Source organism: Myxocyprinus asiaticus, chromosome 22 (genome assembly GCF_019703515.2).
Source record: "Myxocyprinus asiaticus isolate MX2 ecotype Aquarium Trade chromosome 22, UBuf_Myxa_2, whole genome shotgun sequence".
In the NCBI taxonomy this organism is placed as follows: Eukaryota; Metazoa; Chordata; class Actinopteri; order Cypriniformes; family Catostomidae; genus Myxocyprinus; species Myxocyprinus asiaticus.
In genome coordinates, this window is record NC_059365.1 from 39,119,157 (window position 1) to 39,140,242 (window position 21,086).

A 21,086-nucleotide genomic window follows, 5' to 3' on the forward strand; every position below is an offset into this window, starting at 1 on the left:
CAACTATATACAGGTGCATCTCAATAAATTAGAATGTCATGGAAAAGTTCATTTATTTCAGTAATTCAACTCAAATTGTGAAACTCGTGTATTAAATAAATTCAATGTACACAGACTGAAGTAGTTTAAGTCTTTGGTTCTTTTAATTGTGATGATTTTGGCTCACATTTAACAAAAACCCACCAATTCACTATCTCAAAAAATTAGAATATGGTGACATGCCAATCAGCTAATCAACTCAAAACACCTGCAAAGGTTTCCTGAGCCTTCAAAATGGTCTCTCAGTTTGGTTCACTAGGCCACACAATCATGGGGAAGACTGCTGATCTGACAGTTGTCCAGAAGACAATCATTGACACCCTTCACAAGGAGGGTAAGCCACAAACATTCATTGCCAAAGAAGCTGGCTGTTCACAGAGTGCTGTATCCAAGCATGTTAACAGAAAGTTGAGTGGAAGGAAAAAGTGTGGAAGAAAAAGATGCACAACCAACCGAGAGAACCGCAGCCTTATAATTGTCAAGCAAAATCGATTCAAGAATTTGGGTGAACTTCACAAGGAATGGACTGAGGCTGGGGTCAAGGCATCAAGAGCCACCACACACAGACGTGTCAAGGAATTTGGCTACAGTTGTCGTATTCCTCTTGTTAAGCCACTCCTGAACCACAGACAACGTCAAAGGCGTCTTACCTGGGCTAAGGAGAAGAAGAACTGGACTGTTGCCCAGTGGTCCAAAGTCCTCTTTTCAGATGAGAGCAAGTTTTGTATTTCATTTGGAAACCAAGGTCCTAGAGTCTGGAGGAAGGGTGGAGAAGCTCATAGCCCAAGTTGCTTGAAGTCCAGTGTTAAGTTTCCACAGTCTGTGATGATTTGGGGTGCAATGTCATCTGCTGGTGTTGGTCCATTGTGTTTTTTGAAAACCAAAGTCACTGCACCCGTTTACCAAGAAATTTTGGAGCACTTCATGCTTCCTTCTGCTGACCAGCTTTTTAAAGATGCTGATTTCATTTTCCAGCAGGATTTGGCACCTGCCCACACTGCCAAAAGCACCAAAAGTTGGTTAAATGACCATGGTGTTGGTGTGCTTGACTGGCCAGCAAACTCACCAGACCTGAACCCCATAGAGAATCTATGGGGTATTGTCAAGAGGAAAATGAGAAACAAGAGACCAAATGAGCTGAAGGCCACTGTCAAAGAAACCTGGGCTTCCATACCACCTCAGCAGTGCCACAAACTGATCACCTCCATGCCACGCCGAATTGAGGCAGTAATTAAAGCAAAAGGAGCCCCTACCAAGTATTGAGTACATATACAGTAAATGAACATACTTTCCAGAAGGCCAACAATTCACTAAAAATGTTTTTTTTTATTGGTCTTATGATGTATTCTAATTTTTTGAGATAGTGAATTGGTGGGTTTTTGTTAAATGTGAGCCAAAATCATCACAATTAAAAGAACCAAAGACTTAAACTACTTCAGTCTGTGTGCATTGAATTTATTTAATACACGAGTTTCACAATTTGAGTTGAATTACTGAAATAAATGAACTTTTTCACAACATTCTAATTTATTGAGATGCACCTGTAATTTCTTTTTCTCCATATGTGGCAACACCTCTAAACACACCAGGGTGTGATCTGAAACTAAGATGTTTCCAATTGAGCAATCAACAACAGATGAAATGAGAGACTTAGTTACCAAAAAAAAAAATCTATTCTAGACTAAATCTTATGGACTGATGAAAAAAATGTATAGTCCCTACCAGATGGGTTCAAAAGTCTCCAAATATCTGTAAGACCAAAATTTTTACACATCCTGTGAAACATCAATGTTGCTCTAGGGGTCTTACACACTTTTGCTTCACTATAATCAAGTACTGAGTCCATCAATAGATTCAAGATTGCAACATCCCTTCAGGATCTATAAAAAAGTCCTGATCATCAGCGTTAGGTGCATAAATATTAGCCTTTGCCCCTGCATTTCTGCTAAAATAATAATGACTCTTCCTAATTTATCTTTACTCTATTTGAGGCATTTGAATTGTAGATGTTTACTTATCACTGTAATGACTCCCCTGCTCTTACCTGAGCCAGCACTAAAGAAAACATGTCCGCCCCATATCTTCCCAAATTTTTCAGCTTCCTGCAGGGAAAGATGTGTTTATTGAAGAAACACTATATCATATTTCTTACGTTTAGAAAATAAATAACCTTCCTTCTTTTTATGTGGTGCCCAAACCATTCACATTCCACGTGGAGAGAGACAATCCACTCATATTAACATTTGACATTTTGACATGTTAGAAAAAATAGACTGTGTGTCAAAAATAAAATTATAAAGACCACATTCCCCATTAGTGCAACAATCAAACCCCGAAATTCCCCCCAAACCAAACAAACAGAAAAAAGAAAAATGTGCGCATTAATCCTGCACACGACAGCAGCAACTGGCGTCCATCTCTCTAAACTCAAACAGTCCATGTACACCTACGAGAGTCCCTGTGACAACTTTGCCATCAGATTGCTCAAGTCCGGTGCTTCTGTACAAATTTTGTGAGACAGAATTACATAACAGAAAATAATCTATAAAACAAACACTAGCCAATAAGCAGAATAAAGACAAAGAACATGTAGATTCATTCACAAAACTGTATTGAAGGTGTGTGCCTCCACAAAACATACTCCAGCCTCTAGCAGAACCAACACACACACACAAAAAGAAAAAACCTTCTGATTCCTCAGACAGTCAAACGAATGTTCAGTGAGCTGGCTGTTCATGAATGCAGTAGATGACCTAATCCTTCCAATGTCCTGCAAATAATACTCCACAAAACAAACTCCAGCCGCTAGTCAGAGCCAGCACAAAAAGAAACAAAAAAGGCACCCAGCTTCCTCAGACAGTCAAGTTCAGCGAGACAAGCTCACTTGGGAGCAATGTGAGAAACACACCATCACTTCCTCAGTCCATTGATTTTATGAAGGACATTGTTTGTTGTGGGCATGTAAATATTTTGAGGCCATACTTAGTATCGATTCTCAATTTGGCCGTAAACATCAGTGCAAAAGCGATCCTCCGTCGATGCAAGAGTTTCTTTAAGGAGTGTTACTACACAAAACAAACTCAAGCTGCTAGGTGGAACCATCACAAAAAGAAACAAAATGGTGCCCAGCTTCCTCAGACAGTCAAGTGTATGTTCAGCAAGTCAAGTTCACTTGGGGCCATATGAGAAACACCAAATGGCTTACTCTTCCATTGTCTCTATGAAAGACAATGCTTGCTGTGGGCATGTAAATATTTTGTCACCATCCTTAGTATCTATTCTCAATTTGGCCGGAAACATCAGTGCAAAAGTGACCTTCCATTGATATAAGAGTTTCTTGCATTCCTTGAATCGATCACGTTTCTCTCTTGTTGAATTTGCAAAGTCTGGGAACAAGAAAATGCTGTGGTTTTCCAAGAAAGCTTTCCTTTGCTCCTCACCTCGTATAACACGAGATCTTTATCGGATGATCTCAGAAATTTGGCCAGAATTGATCAGGGCCTGTCTCCCTCCGCAGATCTGTGATGGAACTCCGTGAGCTCACTTGATTTCCAGCTTATGGCCTGTTATGTCAAGCAGACTTGGGAAGAGCTTATCTAGGAATTTTACCATATCTCATCCTCAAACTCCAGAGCCCGAGGATTTTGAATTCTTTGACATGTTGACTTCTTAGAACAGTTATGTAGTAGAGTGTATCGAATCTCACCGGTTTATAACATAAAAAGAATTAAAAACTAGCAAAGTGCACAGAGCTTGTCGTTCACACATCCGACCCTTGCATGGCGCCACGCGATTCCATCTACATTGTGTTTCTTGATAAGAATATATGTAACCCTTATGCGTCAATAAAAAAAGTTACTCAGAGGTCCTTTGAGGACAAAAATGTCCACGTCAAAAAACTGCCATAATAATATTATATATTAATATTATTGTCCACTTTCAATTAGTTAATTTTTTTAACCAACATCAGTCCTGATCATAACTACCAAATATTTATTCATTTTCAGGATTTTAACCCTTTAAATGCCAGTTTGTTCATATTATGCCACTGTTTTTTTTTTATGAAAAAAAATAAAAATAAAACACAAAAATTTATTATTTTTTATTTATTTTTTTTGGATCATCACATTCTGGGATATGTCAATGATTAGCAACAACACTGATTTTGATGCATTATTATTTTTTGTGCAGTGTCAGATTTAAAAAGAAAACATTCAGGAACTTCAAGGACAAAAACGTCCCCATCAAAAAACTGCCATAAAAATATTATATATTAATATTATTTTCCACTTTCACTGACTTAGATTATTTAACCAACATCAGTCCTGATCATAGCTACCAAATATGTATTCATTTTCAGGATTTTAACCCTGTAAATGCCAGTTTGTTTACATAATACCACTGTTGTATTTTACACACACACACACACACACACACATTTCTGAATACACACATTCAAAACACACTTTGACATTCATACCAACACACCCACACAATTTTAGCTGTATCATTTATTCAATTGGCCTGCAGTGCTCTATAATACAGCAAACAGAAAATAGGAAAAAAGCATGTATTTGCTCCATAGGCTGGTGGAAAATAGAAAAAAGAATAATTTTGAAGCCAGGGCTCCGGAATGAAAGCATAATATCATAGAATTCATGATTGTATGCTTTAATGGTACTAGGATCATATATTGCAGTTTTAATGGGTTTCAATGGGGACATTTTTGTCCTGAAGGTCCTGAGTGTATCTATTTTGTGTACACAGTGTATTATAGATGTATTTTAGGAACTGAGGTTTAAATATAAAAATTCCCCCCAAAATGCACACCTTTGGCTAAATTTATGCCGTTGGCATTAACACAGCCAAAATGATAAAAAAAAAAAAAAAATGAAAAAGGCAAAGATGTCCTGAAGGCCGCACAAGAGTTAAGAAACTAAAAGAGCCATTTTTTGAAACAACTTCATTTTAAAAACAAATATGTTTCGCAAGTGTTTTCCATCATGTAAACATTATATCACACTCAGTGATGAGCATCTGCTTCAGAGACTGAGTTAGTCAAGGTTCTCAGTCAGGCGGTCGAGAGACTATTGCTCGAGTTACCCATGCCTGATGTGCCCCAGAACTCTTGGCTGGATGAACAGTTCTATCCGAGTCAACGTAATTGAGCATTACGTCATCCGTGGCCGTTCTTTTTCCAGCTGCATGACCAATTGGTGAAGACATGATGAACTCATGTCTCCAGTGCAGCGGCCTTTTAAATCTCTGGATTGCACCAAGCTTAGAGGCTATACACAGCTTCCCACAGTCGAAGAGGCAATAGCAGGCCCATCTATGACCCCATCTATGCCAAATCTAAGTCAGTGCATCAATCCAAGCTATGTAGGCTCACATCCACACTGTTGGGTAAGGCCTACACTTCAGCAGGTCAGTCTGGTCTGGCTCTGTACACCATGGCACTGTTACAGCCCTACTGGGCGGATCTGCTATAGGACTTAGATGAGAATGGTCCAGACCCGAGTCCTTCCTAGGGCTATGTACCGCAACAGATTTGGTGCTTCGGGCTACCAAGGCAGATCTATGTGTAGCCTGGTGTCCGCTGAGTGCCATATCTGGTTCAATTTGTCAGATATGAGTGACAAGGACAAAGCTGTCTTGCTTGATGCCCCGGTGTGTCTAGCAGGGCATCTTCGGTGACACTATTAATGCTTTCACTGAGAGGTTTCAGTTGGCTAAGAACCAATATCTGGCCTATAGACACATCCTGCCGAGGTGCGGTAGTTCTGTGGCCCAGCCGGTTCACTCACGCTCTTCCTCGGAGCAGAGTTCAGCCAAACAGAGTGCTGCCATTGCTAACCCATTTCCTTCCCATAGATTGGAGTCAGAGACGCCGGTGAGGAAGCAACTCTGGACCCAAGTGGAAAGTGGCAATTCCTGGACATCATCCCAGCTGTAAAGTAACTTTTGGGCTGGCCAAGCTAGGCTGGTGAGTTTTATCGGAAAGGTGTGACACTCACCAAGATGGCCAGATGCAAAGTTGTCACCACAGATGCATCCAACGCAGGCTGGGACCACAGATGCATCCAACGCAGGCCTTGTGCAACGAATGTCTGACATTTGGCATCTGGAAAAGTGCGCAAACTGAATGCCACATAAATTGCCTGGAACCGCTTGCAGTCATCTTGGCCTTTTGATCAGAAGTACAAGGGTAAAACCGCCAAGGAGGATTATGGTCACGTCCAATGCTGAACCTGCAAATAATTCTCTTCTGGAGCGAGTCATGTCTCCTATTGATACGTGCAATGCGCATCCCTGGCCACCTGAACAGCAGAGCAGATTTACTCTTGTGTCAAAGTAAACCACTACTATCCCTACCATCTTTAATACCATCCCTAGTGCTGGTATTAAATGCGCTTTTGGATTTCCCGTTTGAGACATTAAAGGCTGTAAGGTTTTGCATGCTCTCTTTGAAGACTGTACTGCTACTCGCTTTGGCACCAGTCAAACGTGTCAGGGACTTACAGATCTTTTCAGTCAGTGACTCTAGTTTAATGTTCAGACTGGACCTGTGGAATACCATTTTTAAGCTCAGAAAGGGTTATGTGCCCAAAGTGCTGGCAACCCTTTTTAGGGCTCAGGATGTCTGAATAACTGTGGTCTCTCTATTCCCACTGAAGTGAATAAAAGCATGTAAGCAATGTTTCACTAACCTGTTGACTACTGTCATTGTTCCAAAGCCCTTGGCCAGGTGACAACCCTGCTCCCCTCCTTCCCAACAAGTAAGAAGAGGTCTCTTTCTTGGCATTGTTCCATATGTTTTATTATTTCCCCATTTCCTTCCTATTTTTTAATATGAAGGGGTGGTTATGGCAAAATCCTTTTACTACTCTATTGGCTAGTGGGCATTGCCATATAAGTAGCACAGTGTTATGATATATGGCTCCCACAGCATCAAGTACTGAAATTTCCATCTGAAGGTAGGAGAGTACATCTCTTGGTCCCTTAACAGCAAAAAAATAAATAAAACTGTAGTGCAGCTCAAGAGAATTTCCCTCTCATATACTGATGTAACCTTGGTTCCCTGAAAAGAGGGAATGAGATGTGCTCTCCTCCCTTCAATCAGAATATTCTGATGGTGTGGCACTGGGATTCAGTTTATATGCCCATGATGATGCAAGCATATTGCGGAGCTCCACCTACCAGTCAAGCTGACTTGATGGTATAAGGCAGCAGTCACCGGACCCTGGCTTAGTTTCATCTGGACCAGGAGGCATCATGACAACGGTTGCCCCATCTTACCATTTCTACAATTTAAGTGAGCAACGTGTCAAAACTACGGAGCTGTACACACCACGCTAATTAATAATTTTTCTCTACCACTGAACACGCTTCATTCCCGCTCCCTGCTCCTCACGTGTTGCCTCTCTCTCCCTGCTATAGACATAAGGTGCCGCATAAACCCTAATAAGTAGAGTTGTATGCGTGGTTATTTTAACAACAGTAGCGGAGACATGGTTAGCAGCAATATAAATGGATACTAGCATCTTTCGCCTAAACACATTGCAGAAAACAAGAATGAAGCAAAGTGAGACTATCTTCATCTGTATGATATATGACTCCAATGGTTTAGCTAAGACAGGTTTGTGACAGGGCAAGTTAACGTGGCGCCTATAACGTTTTTTCCCCCATCTAAATTTAGCTTCAATTAATCAAAGATGTCATCATCTCTGGCATGGATGGCAAATAAAGACAACCACATTTTTGAAATTACTAGTTATCCTAGTAGAGTTCTCTGCTGTTGAGAACATTTCATTATTTCATAGTCAGCCTACTTATCTTGGATCCTTTCTGAATAACGTTTTCCAGTTCATCAATATGATGAAGATCATCAAATTCTCCCCAGCGTGTCATACCCATCTACAGCCTATATATCTATATATAGCAAACAGTATTTTTATGCTGCACTGTTATGTAAAATGTTTGTTTGTGTTAGTAGATTGTCACTTTAAGGAATATAATGTAAAAATGGTCCATTCAGACTTACCCCATACAGTATTTCTTGATCTATCAAAAGGCCTACTGTGTCCCATATATAGGTATGTATTCTGAATGTAAAAAACATATTCAAACACAAAAACTGGACTGCTGTCATTCAGCTTAAAAATGAACAAACACTTTGGCTGCTCTGGGCCCCCCCAGTCAGTATGGTTATGGTTTCATAAACATACTGTCTACTGACACCGATTAAGCTATTATTATCCGGACATTTTCTGGGAAGGAAATGGAGAGATTGGACCTCTTGGAACTTTAATTGAATACCCCTGGTATAGGGTTTCAAGGTCACCACCCCTAGGAGGAGCTCCCACAGCATATCTTTCCCTCCTTTCAGGATACTAAGTTTACGTCAGTAACTGAAACGTTATCTATAATTAATAATAGTTGGAATTCCAAATACACAGCTAGGCACTTCTTACAAATAAAAATGATAATTTTATAGATAAATAATTCAATTGTTACAAGTAAAACGTCCTGGTTACTTTTGTAACCTCCATTCACTGATGGAGGGAATGAGATGTTGATGTTGTGTCAAAGATCAGAGGTGTTTGGGGCTCCCAAGAGTGACCCTTAGTGTCACTACATCAACACAACATCTCGTTCCCTCCATCAGGGAACGGAGGTTACAAAAGTAACCAGGACGTTCCCTAACTGTCACTCACTCAACATTGTGTCAATGTAGTGACACTAGTGGTCCCTATACAAAACGCCACAACTAGCTGAACTGTGTTATGTGGACTGGCGGTGCGAGACGGGTAGACTGCTGTGTGCCTCATAGCCAGCGCACCAGGCCATCACGTAATCTCCCCCAATGCTCTTATGGGCGTCGAACGGTCCTTCGGGAACAAGTCGACTGCCCGAAAAATAGGGACAGGCTAGCCCAGCCGTGGCCTCTTTTCATCTCTTTTCTCCCCAAAAAGAGTGGATTTTGCTAACCGACTGGGGGCCCATAAATGTCTACGTCGAGAGGGTGTCACTCCCAAGGGGAAGACACCGCAGAGACCACACCCCACCCAGAGAAGGGGGGGGGGTATTTTGAGTGGAATTACATCACATGGTCTTACCAAGTCTTGTCGGAAGTATGTCATGTGGAGAAGTCCCATGGTAGGTCCTACCCGAGAGGGGAGGATCTCTACAAACACAGTGACCGGGGGCAGAGGAACCTCTGCCCAAGGAAGACGCAGTTTACCAACAGGGAAACAATTTAGCAGCAAATATACATCACATGGGGTCACCTATGGGGAACCAGCATATGTGGAGCACTTACCCCAGTACAGGGATTAGTTAGCATATGTATTGGGCTGGCAGCGAGTTTCTCCGCAAACTCGTCTGTCACAGGGTTAAGGAGGAAAGTCATCCAGGGATCACCACTTTGTGAACACTACTGAGAGTCAACAGCGCACATATTCACCTCAAGGGAGGGAAAGGCGCAATGCGCAAGTGATATACCCGGCCAGCTGTCCTGGAACTTATCTGTTCGTACCTGACAAAACACGGGACGAAACCAGCTCAACCCGGAGATTGTAGAACCTTGCAAAGGTGTTGGGTGTTGCCCAGTCCACTGCTCTGCAGATGTCTGCTAGAGAGGCGCCATTGGTCAGGGCCCAGGAGGCCGCCACACCCCTGGTAGAATGGGCTCGTAGCCCCACGAGGTGTGGCATGTGCTGAGCATGATATGCCTTCACGACGGCGTCAATGACCCAATGGGCGATCCTCTGTTTGGAGACAGCGCTTCCTTTCCGCTGTCCGCCAAAGCAGACAAAGAGCTGCTCGGTGTTTCTAAAGCTCTGCGTGAGATCCAAATAGCTGCATAAAGCGCGCACCGGACACAGCAACGCCAAGGCTGGGCCTGCCTCCTCCTGGGCCAGTGCTTTCAGGTTCACCACCTGATCACTAAATGGGGTCGTGGGAACCTTGGGCACATAGCCCAGTCGGGGTCTCAGGATCACATGAGAGTAGCCCGGGCTGAACTCCAGGCACGTTTCGCTGACAGAGAAAGCCTGCAGATCCCATGCCCTCTTGATGGAAGTGAGCGCAGTCAGGAGGGCAGTCTTCAGAGAGAGTGCCTTTAGCTCAGCTGACTCCAACGGCTTGAAGGGAGCTCCCCGTAGTCCCCGAAGGACTACAGAGAGATCCCATGAGGGAATGAGGCATGGTCTGGGGGGGTTCAACCTCCTAACGTCTCTCAGGAACCTGATGATCAAGTCGTGCTTCCCCAAATACTTACCATCCACTGCATCATGATATGCCAAAATGGCAGCTACAAACACCTTCAAGGTGGAGGGGGACAGCCGCCCCTGCAACCTCTCATGCAGGAAGGAAAGCACCGATCTGACTGCAAATCTCTGGGGGTCTTCGCGTCAGGTAGAACACCACTTAGCAAACAGATGCCACTTCAAGGCATACAGGTGCCTCGTAGAGGGAGCCCTAGCCTGAGTGATCATGTCTACCACCGCATATGGTAGGCCACTTAGGTCTTCCGTGTCCCGTCCAGGAGCCAGACATGGAGATTCCAGAGGTCTGGTCGTGGGTGCCAGATGGTGCCCCGTTCCTGAGAAAGAAGGTCCTTCCTCAGGGGAATTCGCGAGGGGGGGCTGTCGCGAGGAGCGTGAGGTCCGAGAACCATGTCTGGGTGGGCCAGTAGGGTGCTAACAGGATGACCTGCTCCTCGTCCTCCCTGACCTTGCACAGGGTCTGTGCAAGTAGGCTCACTGGGGGAACCGCATATTTGCATAGTCCTGGGGGCCAGCTGTGTGCCAGCGTGTCTATACCGAGGGGTGCCTCAGTCAGGGCGTACCAAAGCGGGCAGTGGGAGGACTCCCAGGAAGCAAACAGGTCTACCTGTGCTCGACCGAATCGACTCCAAATCAGCTGGACCACCTGGGGGTGGAGTCTCCACTCTCCCCTTAGTGTAACCTGTTGTGACAGCGCATCCGCTGCGGTGTTGAGGTCGCTTGGGATGTGAGTGGCTCTCAGTGACTTGAGGTGCTGCTGAATCCAGAGGAGGAGACGGAGTTGTGACATGCAACGGGAGCGTAGGCTCTGAGACAAGCCAGCGGTCTCATCCGAGAGCCCGACTGGGGCAAGCAAGCCTGCTGAGGAATGGGAGGTCCGTGGGGGGATACCCGGCGGAGGTGCTCCTATTGAGGTCCCCAAATCGCTCCCAGTGCTAACCGTCGCGGCCTCATACCCATAGGTAGAAGGACCAAGGCTGGGAGCTGCTGGGGTGGCTTGCTTTCTCACAAAGGCAAGCTGCGACCGCAACGTTGCCATGGTCATGTTCTCGCAGTGAGGACAAGACCCATCCACAAATGATGTCTCCGCATGGGCAGCGCCCAGACACGTAAGACAGCGACCGTGGCCATCAGAAGCCAAGAGATAATGACCACAACCAGGAATAACACACAAACGGAAAGGCATCTTTAAAAAAACGTTCTGTGTGTGCCGCTCTTTTAGAAGAAAATATACTCTTTTAGAATATACTCTTTTTGTTCTAGTTATTTCTGCCGAAGCGCCCAGGGGCTTTCTCTGCACTGCACCGGGGCAGAGGGGGAGAAGCCGCTGAAATGCGCTGTAGAATCCAGCAGAGGATGTGAATGAGAATCGCGGAGAATTCAGCTCAATGAATAGAACCTCTCGGCTCCGAAGAGAAAATCTGAATGAGTGGTTGCATACCAGCTCCTTTTATACCCGTATGTCCAGGGAAGTGGCATGCAAATTCCACTCGCCAATTCCCATTGGCCTTTTTTCAAAGATCAGATGTGTTTGGGGCTCCCAAGTGTGACCCCTAGTGTCATTACATTGACACAATGTCAAGTGAGTGACAGATAGGGAAATGTAGTTAAGGGTATCAAAAATAGTTTTTTACTAGAAATTAAATTTTTGATATCAATAATGTTTTCTGTGAGTAATGATGTAATTTACGATATCAAGAATTAACACTTTTACTAATGCAAAATTTAATTACTGAGAGCAAAAAATAACACTTTGTTTTTTACAGTAACTGTCTTACTGTAATAATGAAATGACTGCATAAAAAAAAAAAAAAAAAGGAAAAAGGAAATAACTGGACACATTATGATAATGAGAATATTGATTAAAAAAAGTACTTAATTATGGTCCAAAAAGCATTCTTAATTTTATTTATGCAAATCTGTAAGATTTTTATATTATCATAACATGATAAGATTTTTTTTAAACATTTTTTGTCTTGTGATTTTGGGTTGAAACATGCTTTTTTTGTTTTTTTTTTTTTTTGTGCTTTGGAATTTCTTGTGCTGAATTTGTGAAACATCTTATACATAAAGTGACTTTTGGGTTCTGATCATTTAGCATGAAGCAGACATTATGCTGATTTCATCATCTGACGTGTGAAACTCTATATTCTGGGAAATGCAACTTAAATAAATACAGAAATTCCAAAAGGTTCATGCATATTTTATTCAAGAGTAAAAAAAGAGATTTGTCCCATAGGGCATGCTCACACTGTCTGTATTGTAGATCAGGAAATCATGATGCTCAAAATGAAGCTCCAGAAAAAAATACAAGATATAGAATCACAAAGAACCCATGAAAGTTTTCATTATTCATAAAGTAAAGCACGAGCAACCAAAACAAGGATGAGGCAAAGTGGAATAAACCAGCAGAACTCTTAATAATAATAATCATAATCATAAATAATCAGCATATTGTTTAGAATAATGATCAGAATATACTTCTCCTTAAAAATGTGAGACACATTAAGGTGTGTCCATATTCGATTTACATTTGACATAACCATGCAGTCATGCTTTGGCAGCCCGGATGTCATTTCACAGAATTATATGTTCCTTCACACTACTAGATAACTTCTGTACATCAATTAAATAAGAAACGCAAAAGCGCAAGGTTTAACACCTCATTGGAGCTTAATTACCTGTACAGCAATGTAAACAAACAAACAATAAATAAGTAAATAGCTTGAATTAAATAAAAATAAAAACATGAAAATAAGCAATAACAAAAAACGTTCCTTAAAAATATACGGCATTTATATACAAAATAAACTCCCATGAATTATGCGTAGCTGGAAATCTGTTCAGTCTAGTGCACCTGTACAGGACAAGGACCTGTTTGAAACCACACATTGTCACAAAGATCTGTTTGAAGTCTCACATATCCACAATTGCCTAACACAATCCCTAGGTCACATCACCTCCCTGTTTCACACACACACACACACACACACACACACATGAATATTCCCTTCGTTCTGCTATGGAACGGAGGGAGAAGAGGTGGGAAATTGTCAGACTCTGCGGGACACAGGGAGTACTGCCATAGCAACTGCGGCACGACGTGACAACACCGGATTTACACAATGCAGCAAGCACTCAGCTGAACAGCATGAGGGGCATTACGAGAAATTAATTGCGAATTAATCATAATAATCTGTGTGAAGTTAATTTTTGTAATATTGGTTTTGCTTTTCCTTCCATTTACATGTTTCCATTGATCATGGTATAAATATTGGGGGGTTGTACTCGCTCCCCCATCCCCCCCTGGAATCTACGCCCCTGGGCTATACTGTATATTGAGTACTAGTAGTAAAACATAGAACTGCAAGAGAATTTTAAAGTAAATGGTTTCAAGCACCTCACACACACACTTACATAAACACAAACATACATTCCTCTCATTGAGAATAAATACAGCAGTAGCCTTGTGTTATAGTTTCCACAGCAGGCCTGGAAAAAGAACAGTAAACATTCGTGAAAACCTACTTAAAATTATATAACACATTTTGCCCCCACACACACTGACATACAGTGCAAACACACATAAATAAGCATCTTTTCATACAAAGCAACTATTGCAAGCCCTTTCTAAATTTAATCGTGTGCCGGATATGAATTATACAGTAGATACAGTTTTCACTAATTAAAATGATCATTCTTGAGATCAGTAATTAGGTTTGCAATAGCACATTCTTGGTATAAAAAATGACGTCATTACTCACGGAAATACCAATTCTTAAAAACTGAATTTCAACAAGTAAAACACATAAGTACTGAAAACATAGTCACTGCATTTTTACTAGTAAAATTTCACAATTATCTGTCAATCACTCTGCTTAAAACACAGATATCTACCAAGAATTTCTTACTAGCTGAAATTCAAACTACACATACAGTATCAGCTTAATAGTAAAAATAATTCATTTTTGATATCAATAATTACATTCTTACTAGTGCAATTGCCTATTCTGATTTCAACAACTGAATGACAACTAGTAAACATGTTCATTTTTGATATATTTTTTTTTCCTCTAGTGGCAATGTTAATTTCAGATATCTTAAATCTTTCATTACTCTTCCATTTATTGATATCTGAAATCCATTCCCAGATATCTGAAATACCAAATCTACTATGTTGAAATAAACATACAAATATTAAAAAAAGAGTATTTTTACTAGTTGTAATTTCATTTTTGATATCAGGAATGGATTTGTACACTAGTAACATTATTGTTATCAAAAAATTGTATTATCTGTAATTGGGTTTTGAATAGACAGATAATTGTGAAATTCTACTAATGAAAATGCAGTTACAGATTGCAAACACTATGTTTTTTACTAGTTGCAATTACACTTTCGATATCAAGAATGGATATTCCCGCTAGTCATTTTGACATTTTGATATCAAGAGTTAACATTTTTACTATTGCAAACCTAATTATTGATATCATAAATTAAAAAAGCGTTTTACTAGTAGTAATTTCATTTATGATATCAAGAATTTGCATTTTAACTAGGGAAATTGAATTGTACATATCTTTAGTTCATATCCTGCACATGATTTATGTTGAAATGGCTTGCACAAAGCAACAGGAAATGCCCTTTGTTCATATTTACTTTACAAAGCCCATATCCCATCATGCAACTCTCACGCAATCAATCATTCCCAACTGAAAACATGGGCGAATTCCAATGTGAAAGTGAGTATCACTTTGCCCTACTCACTGTGAAGGGCAGAGCTCTTGAAATGAGTACTATGAAGGGAGGAGGGCATTCTTGTCACCTACACACATCACTGCACGTATAATTTTGAATCGTAATCTTAACTTGATAACGTAGCAGCAAAATTCTGGTTTTTAGCTGTAAAGATTGTTGTGGCAAGTAAAATAATTTTTTTTTGTGTCTGTCAATCAAATTTATTTCAACTTGTGTCTATGTATGGCACTTGATAAAAACAAAAAATATGTAAGGGATATTTCCCATTGGGTTTACATAGGTTTAAATCCCAGGTAATATCTCAAATAAATTATCTCAGGTTTCGGAATGAATCATGAGGATACAGATCTCCTTAAGAGGACAGGGAGAGAATTTATTTTCTGAAATAGTTTTGCGTTCCCTCGCAATATATTTTGCATTCCCTCGCAATAGCTTTATTCATCCCTTACGAAAATTAACCATGGTTTTACTACAGTAATCATAGTTGAACTATGATTACTGAAGTAAAACCATGACCACAAAATTGTAAATGTAAATGATTTGTAAATGATTTTATTACACTACTGATGGTTACACTATAGCAAACCTGCAGTAACCATGTAACCATTTTTGTGGTAAGAACCATGGTTTTAAAATCCATGATACATGTAAAATCCATGAAACTAACCATGCTTTTTGACAGAAATTTTTTATTACCATAGTTTTGGATTTCCTGTATTATGACTATTTTTTTTAAAAATATGGTTACTGCATGTACCCTTCACTAACGGCTTTGCGTTAAGGCCCTTAATGAAGGGACTCAGTTGCTCACTTTCATTTGGAACAACCCTTCAAGTTGCGTCTTCTTCTCGGAGTGCCCATCAAGGGTGCAAAAATGCTGTTTGGAATTCACCCATGATCTTCTCCAGCCCTTATGAATATCTTTGCATTCTTGTTCTGAATAGAGACGCATCCCTTCTGTCCGTCTCAAATTTGTTGTTGAGGCCGCTGAACACCAAGCAGGGAGTTCGGTCTAAATATATCGCATAATCCATCTGCTACACAGACAGTAGCACTGAAAATGAGGGGAGAATTGCATAATGGGAGAAGGAGCAGGGGTGAGCAAGGGACTGGACGAGGAGGATGAGATGAATCACTGAATATTGCTGTTGTCATCCGTGCCGTTGGATTCGGCAATGTTCATCTTGCCCATGGAGAGCCCCACACTGTTGACCACATCTCGGCGAGGGGGCATGCGCTCGTTTATACGGTCCAGACCCTTCGCCTCCTCGAAACTGGTGATCTTGTGCTGTGGAGAAAAGCCACGGATAGCTAAGAGAGAGAGAGAGAGAGAGAGAGAGAGAGAGAGAGAGAGAGAGAGAGAGACAGAGAGAGAGAGAGAAAGAAGAGGAACAGTCACCAAGTATGCATGGGCACAATATAAAAAGGAGAACCACACATACTTACACACAAATACTTACACAAACAAACACTAATAGACAGACAACAAGTGTCTACAAATTTGCTACACACATCACAAAGTTTACTGTGAACTCTCAACACATACAGAATGGTGTATACTTTATCATGATATACATACACAAAACCTGTCAAAAACATTGTCCACGTCACATTTCATTCCAAAATCAAAATAAGATATTGTAAAAAAATATTAATTAAAACAAAGCCTATTTTTTAGGAACAATACGATTTTTTGCATTGTGACAATATTTTGAAATTACTTTGGCAATTGAGCTTATTTTTTCACCAAATTTTTGTTACTGTAATGCAGAGAAAATACTTGGATATTATATAAATTGTAAAGTATTTAAAACACAATGATTGCATTTGTTGTTTAATTAATGCTGATTTAAATTTTAAAAAATGTTGTATTTCAGTAATTTTGTTTGTAATACAGTATAATGTCATTCTAAAGTGAATCTAAAGAGAATCACCACTGACAATAATGAGAATTACAATAGTCCCTAAAGTAAAATATTCAGATGCATAACAGTAATTTGGATTTAGGGGTGGAAATGTGCTAAAATGGAAATGTGTGAAAATAATGTAAAATCTTATTTATTTTTTTTCTTTTCTTTTGATTTTGGGGTGAAATATACAATACACACATCTCTTTATTTCAAACACTCTACTGGTCCACTTATAGTCACATAATAGGCACAAAGTAATAGTACTTCACAACCACACACACACACACGCTATAGGTGTACAGGGGAACAGCTGTGGCGACGATAATGGAAGTTACAGCTTATCAATTTTCACACACCCAGATCTCTTCAAAAACCTCACAAGGGATCAATGGCACAGCCAATGTTTCCATTAGAAAACAAACCCATTTCACCAGCATCAAAAATCAGTTTATGTGTGTATCTTCACACATGTTCTTTTATGTAAATTTGAATGGTTTTATAACACTCAGATCTGTTCTGATGGAAACATGATAGAGCTTCATACCACAGTCAGAGATGATGTGAGAGCCTCTCTTGGGTTTGTTCTCACAAAAGCTTTTAAAGACATTTCTCTGTATCATTGTGTGTTCTATCCTGTTGAAAAGATCAGCATAGCTGGGCGCCACCATATGTTGTGTTTTGGTTTCTGACTTCCAGATGCTGGTACTACCAACTTCACTAGAGAATACCATTTTGGTCGACTACCTTCTTAACTTGCTTGACCAGCAAGACTTCCCTGATAAACCAGCTTCACCAGAAATACCAAGTTGGTCGGCTAACTTTTTAAGTAGCTTAACCAGCAAGATTTCCCTGGTCAACCAGCTTCTCCAGAAAGACGATGCTGGTCGACTACCTTCTTAACTAAACCAGCTTCACCAGAAATGCCATGCTTGTCGATTAGCTTCTTAACTAGCTTAACCAGCAACATTTTCCTGGTTAACTAGCTTCATCAGAAAGACCATGCTGGATGACTTGCTTCTTAACTAAACCAGCTTCACCAAAAATACCATGCTGGTCCACCTGCTTCTTGACTAGCTTGCCCAGCAACATTTCCCCGGTGAACCAGCATCACCAGAAAGACAATGCTGATCGACTAGCTTCTAAAATAAACCAGCTTCACCAGAAACAATATGTTGGTCACATAGCTTCTGAACTAGGTTCACTGGCAAGTCTTCTTCGGTCAACCAGCTTCAACAGAAATACCATGCTCGTCGTCTAGTTTATTGACTAGCTTAACTAGCAAGATTTCCCTGGTCTACCAGCTTCACCAAAAAGACTGTGCTGGTCGACTACCTTCTTAACTAAACAAGCTTAACCAGAAATACCATGATGTTCGATTTGCTGCTTGACTAGCTTAACCAGCAAGATTTTCCTGGTCAACCAGCATCACCAGAAAGACCATGCTGATCGACTAGCTTCTTAACTAGTTTGATCAGCAAGACTTCCCTGCTAAACCAGCTTCTCTAGAAATGCCATGCTGGTCAACTAGTTTCTTAACTAGCTTAACCAGCAATACTTCCCTGGTCAACCAGCTTCACCAGAAAGACCATGCTGTTCGTCTCCCTTCTAAAATAAACAAACTTCGCCAGAAAAACTATGTTGATCGACTAGTTTCTGAACTAGGTTATCTGGCAAGGCTTCCTCAGTAAACCAGCTTCACCAGAAATACCATGCTGGTCACCTAGTGTATTGACTAGCTTAACCAGCAAGATTTCCTTGTTCAAACAGCTTCACCAGAAAGACCATGCTGATCAACTAGCTTCTTACCTAAACCAGCTTCACCAGAAATACCTTGCTGGTTGACTATCTTCTTAACTAGCTTGACCAGCAAGACTTCCCTGGTATACCAGCTTCTCCAGAAATACCAAGCTGGTAAACTAGCTTCTTAACTAGCTTAACCAGCAAGATTTCCTTGGTCAACCAGCTTCACCAGAGAGACCATTCTGGCTGACTCCCTTCTAAAATAATCCAGCTTCACCAGAAATACTTTGTTGGTCGACTAGCTTCTGAACTAAGTTAACCGGCAAGGCTTCCTTGATCAACCAGCATCACTAGAAAGACCATGCTGATCGACTAGCTTCTTAGCTAGCTTGACCAGCGAGATTTACTTGGTCAAACAGCTTCACCAACAAGACCATGCTGGTTGACACCAAACCACCAGTTTTGCTGGTTTGATACTGGTCTAGCAGGTGGACCAATATAACCATTCAGTTTATGGGTTTTGCGGGTCTAACTATATCACATAATCATATACTGGTAAACCCGCTAGACTAGCACCAAACCAGCACTATCCAGCATAAACCAACCAAAGACGCCAGTCTAAGCTTTTCAGCAGGGTACATTGAGAATTAAGATATCCTGTATCCTGTGCAGATCTTTAGGTCATTGTTCACTAGATTTACATTTAAATAAAATTTTAATAATGCACACTGAATGAGACATTAAACAAACCCTGCCAAAGAGAGGTCACATGATCCCTGCAGATCACAAGGTCATAAAAGACCAAACCCCGAATGACTGCGCAAAGAGCAGCACTGGGATAAGTATTTTGGTGTGGTGTTGTAAGAATACTGGGTCATTAGTGAGAGGCAGGGGGATGCATCCCCCCACCTGTCCATGGCCCAGATTTTGTAACCTTGTTGTTCAGGTATGTGTGCTGTTGAGAATAGCAGAGCAGAGTCCATCATGTGTCTGTATGATGTATGTCTGTGTGTATATGGGTTTACATGTCTATATGTATATTAGTGTTTGTGCATTTGCTTGTCAGTAGACAGAATTAGTTTTCAAAACAATGTCTGAGTTACAATTCTTAACATCTGTGATTTCATGTACTGTTTAAATGGGATTGAAATCTCTGTATTACAAAAGTTGGTGTGTGTGTTGTCTGGATGTGGGCGTTATGGAAGGTCATGTGCTATGGATGTGTCATGCACACATTCAAAGCACATGACCTTACAGCATGTGATATAATTATATACTTAGTTATATAGTTAAGGGAAGTAATTAATTCAGTTGAGGATCATATCTGATGGTAAAAGTGTGGCCGTTCTGATCACTCCGTGATCTTACTCTATGGACTAATTTAATTCTCTTTCTAAATTGTATGGGATGCCTGCAGTGCTTAAACTACTAACTATTTTACCCAGAACATTAGCAAAACATCAGGCAATCAAGGTCATTGGAGCACTGTGAAAAAATATTAGTTTCTCAGAAGTGTACCAAAGTATATTTAAAATACACATGCATTTCTCATATGTAGAATAACACAAAATATTCAATGTGTACCTGATGTGCCTGTCTGTGTATGTGTGTCTCTGCCCCTATAATTTTCTGACTGCAATTATGTGCTCATCAATATTTTCCTGTTTGAGTTCCTCCTCTTTCCTTTTGGCTTTGTGGCTGTATGGGAGAGGTAGGTTTATGCTAATCTCTAATTAATCTAATTGAAACTTTGCTTGAAAAATAATTTTTCCTTTCATTCATATGTATGTCATATTATTCTTCGTGTTTGTGTAGAGACATTTTCCAAGATTATGTCATGCCATTTTTTAGGTTAAGTCTACAATAGTCTAAAAGATACAATAAAAGATGTTAACCAGTGCATATTATGAACACATCTAGCATGTTAGCATTAGCATTTACGCCATGAATGCATAATGTAAACATGACAAATTTCACATTATCCACTGCATATTAATTTAAATCATCATTGAAAACAGCTTCTTCTACTGATCCCATGGGGATTCTATATGGAATGGCATGTAGTCAAACAAATTTTAAAGGAATAGTTCACCCAGAAATTAAAATTGAGTCACACTTGTGTTGTTATAACCCCATATGACTTTCTTTTTCTTAACACAAAGGGAGAAATTTTGAAAAATGTTGTTCTCAGTGATGTCATACAATGGCAGTTTATGGTGACCACCTCTTCAAGCTTCAAAAGAACGCAAAAGTATAATTCAGAAGTCTAATAAACTATTCCATGAGACTCATGATTGTTATCAAAGCATACAATAAGGTTTGTTGAGAAACAAACAGAAATCTAATGTAT

The 21,086-nt window shown here is 40.5% G+C and overlaps 1 protein-coding gene across 3 annotated transcripts in view; it reads right to left on the reverse strand.

Annotated features, from left to right (window-relative positions):
- Positions 1-12,514: 12,514 nt before the first annotated feature.
- The window catches only part of ppp3cb (protein phosphatase 3, catalytic subunit, beta isozyme), a 98,062-nt gene continuing 89,490 nt past the window's right edge, over positions 12,515-21,086 (reverse strand). For all 3 annotated transcript variants that reach the window (XM_051650072.1, XM_051650070.1, XM_051650071.1), the window contains one exon: positions 12,515-16,397. In XM_051650072.1, the coding sequence (XP_051506032.1) occupies positions 16,219-16,397 (179 nt within the window). In that variant the 3' untranslated portion in view covers positions 12,515-16,218. The remainder of the gene's footprint in view (positions 16,398-21,086) is intronic.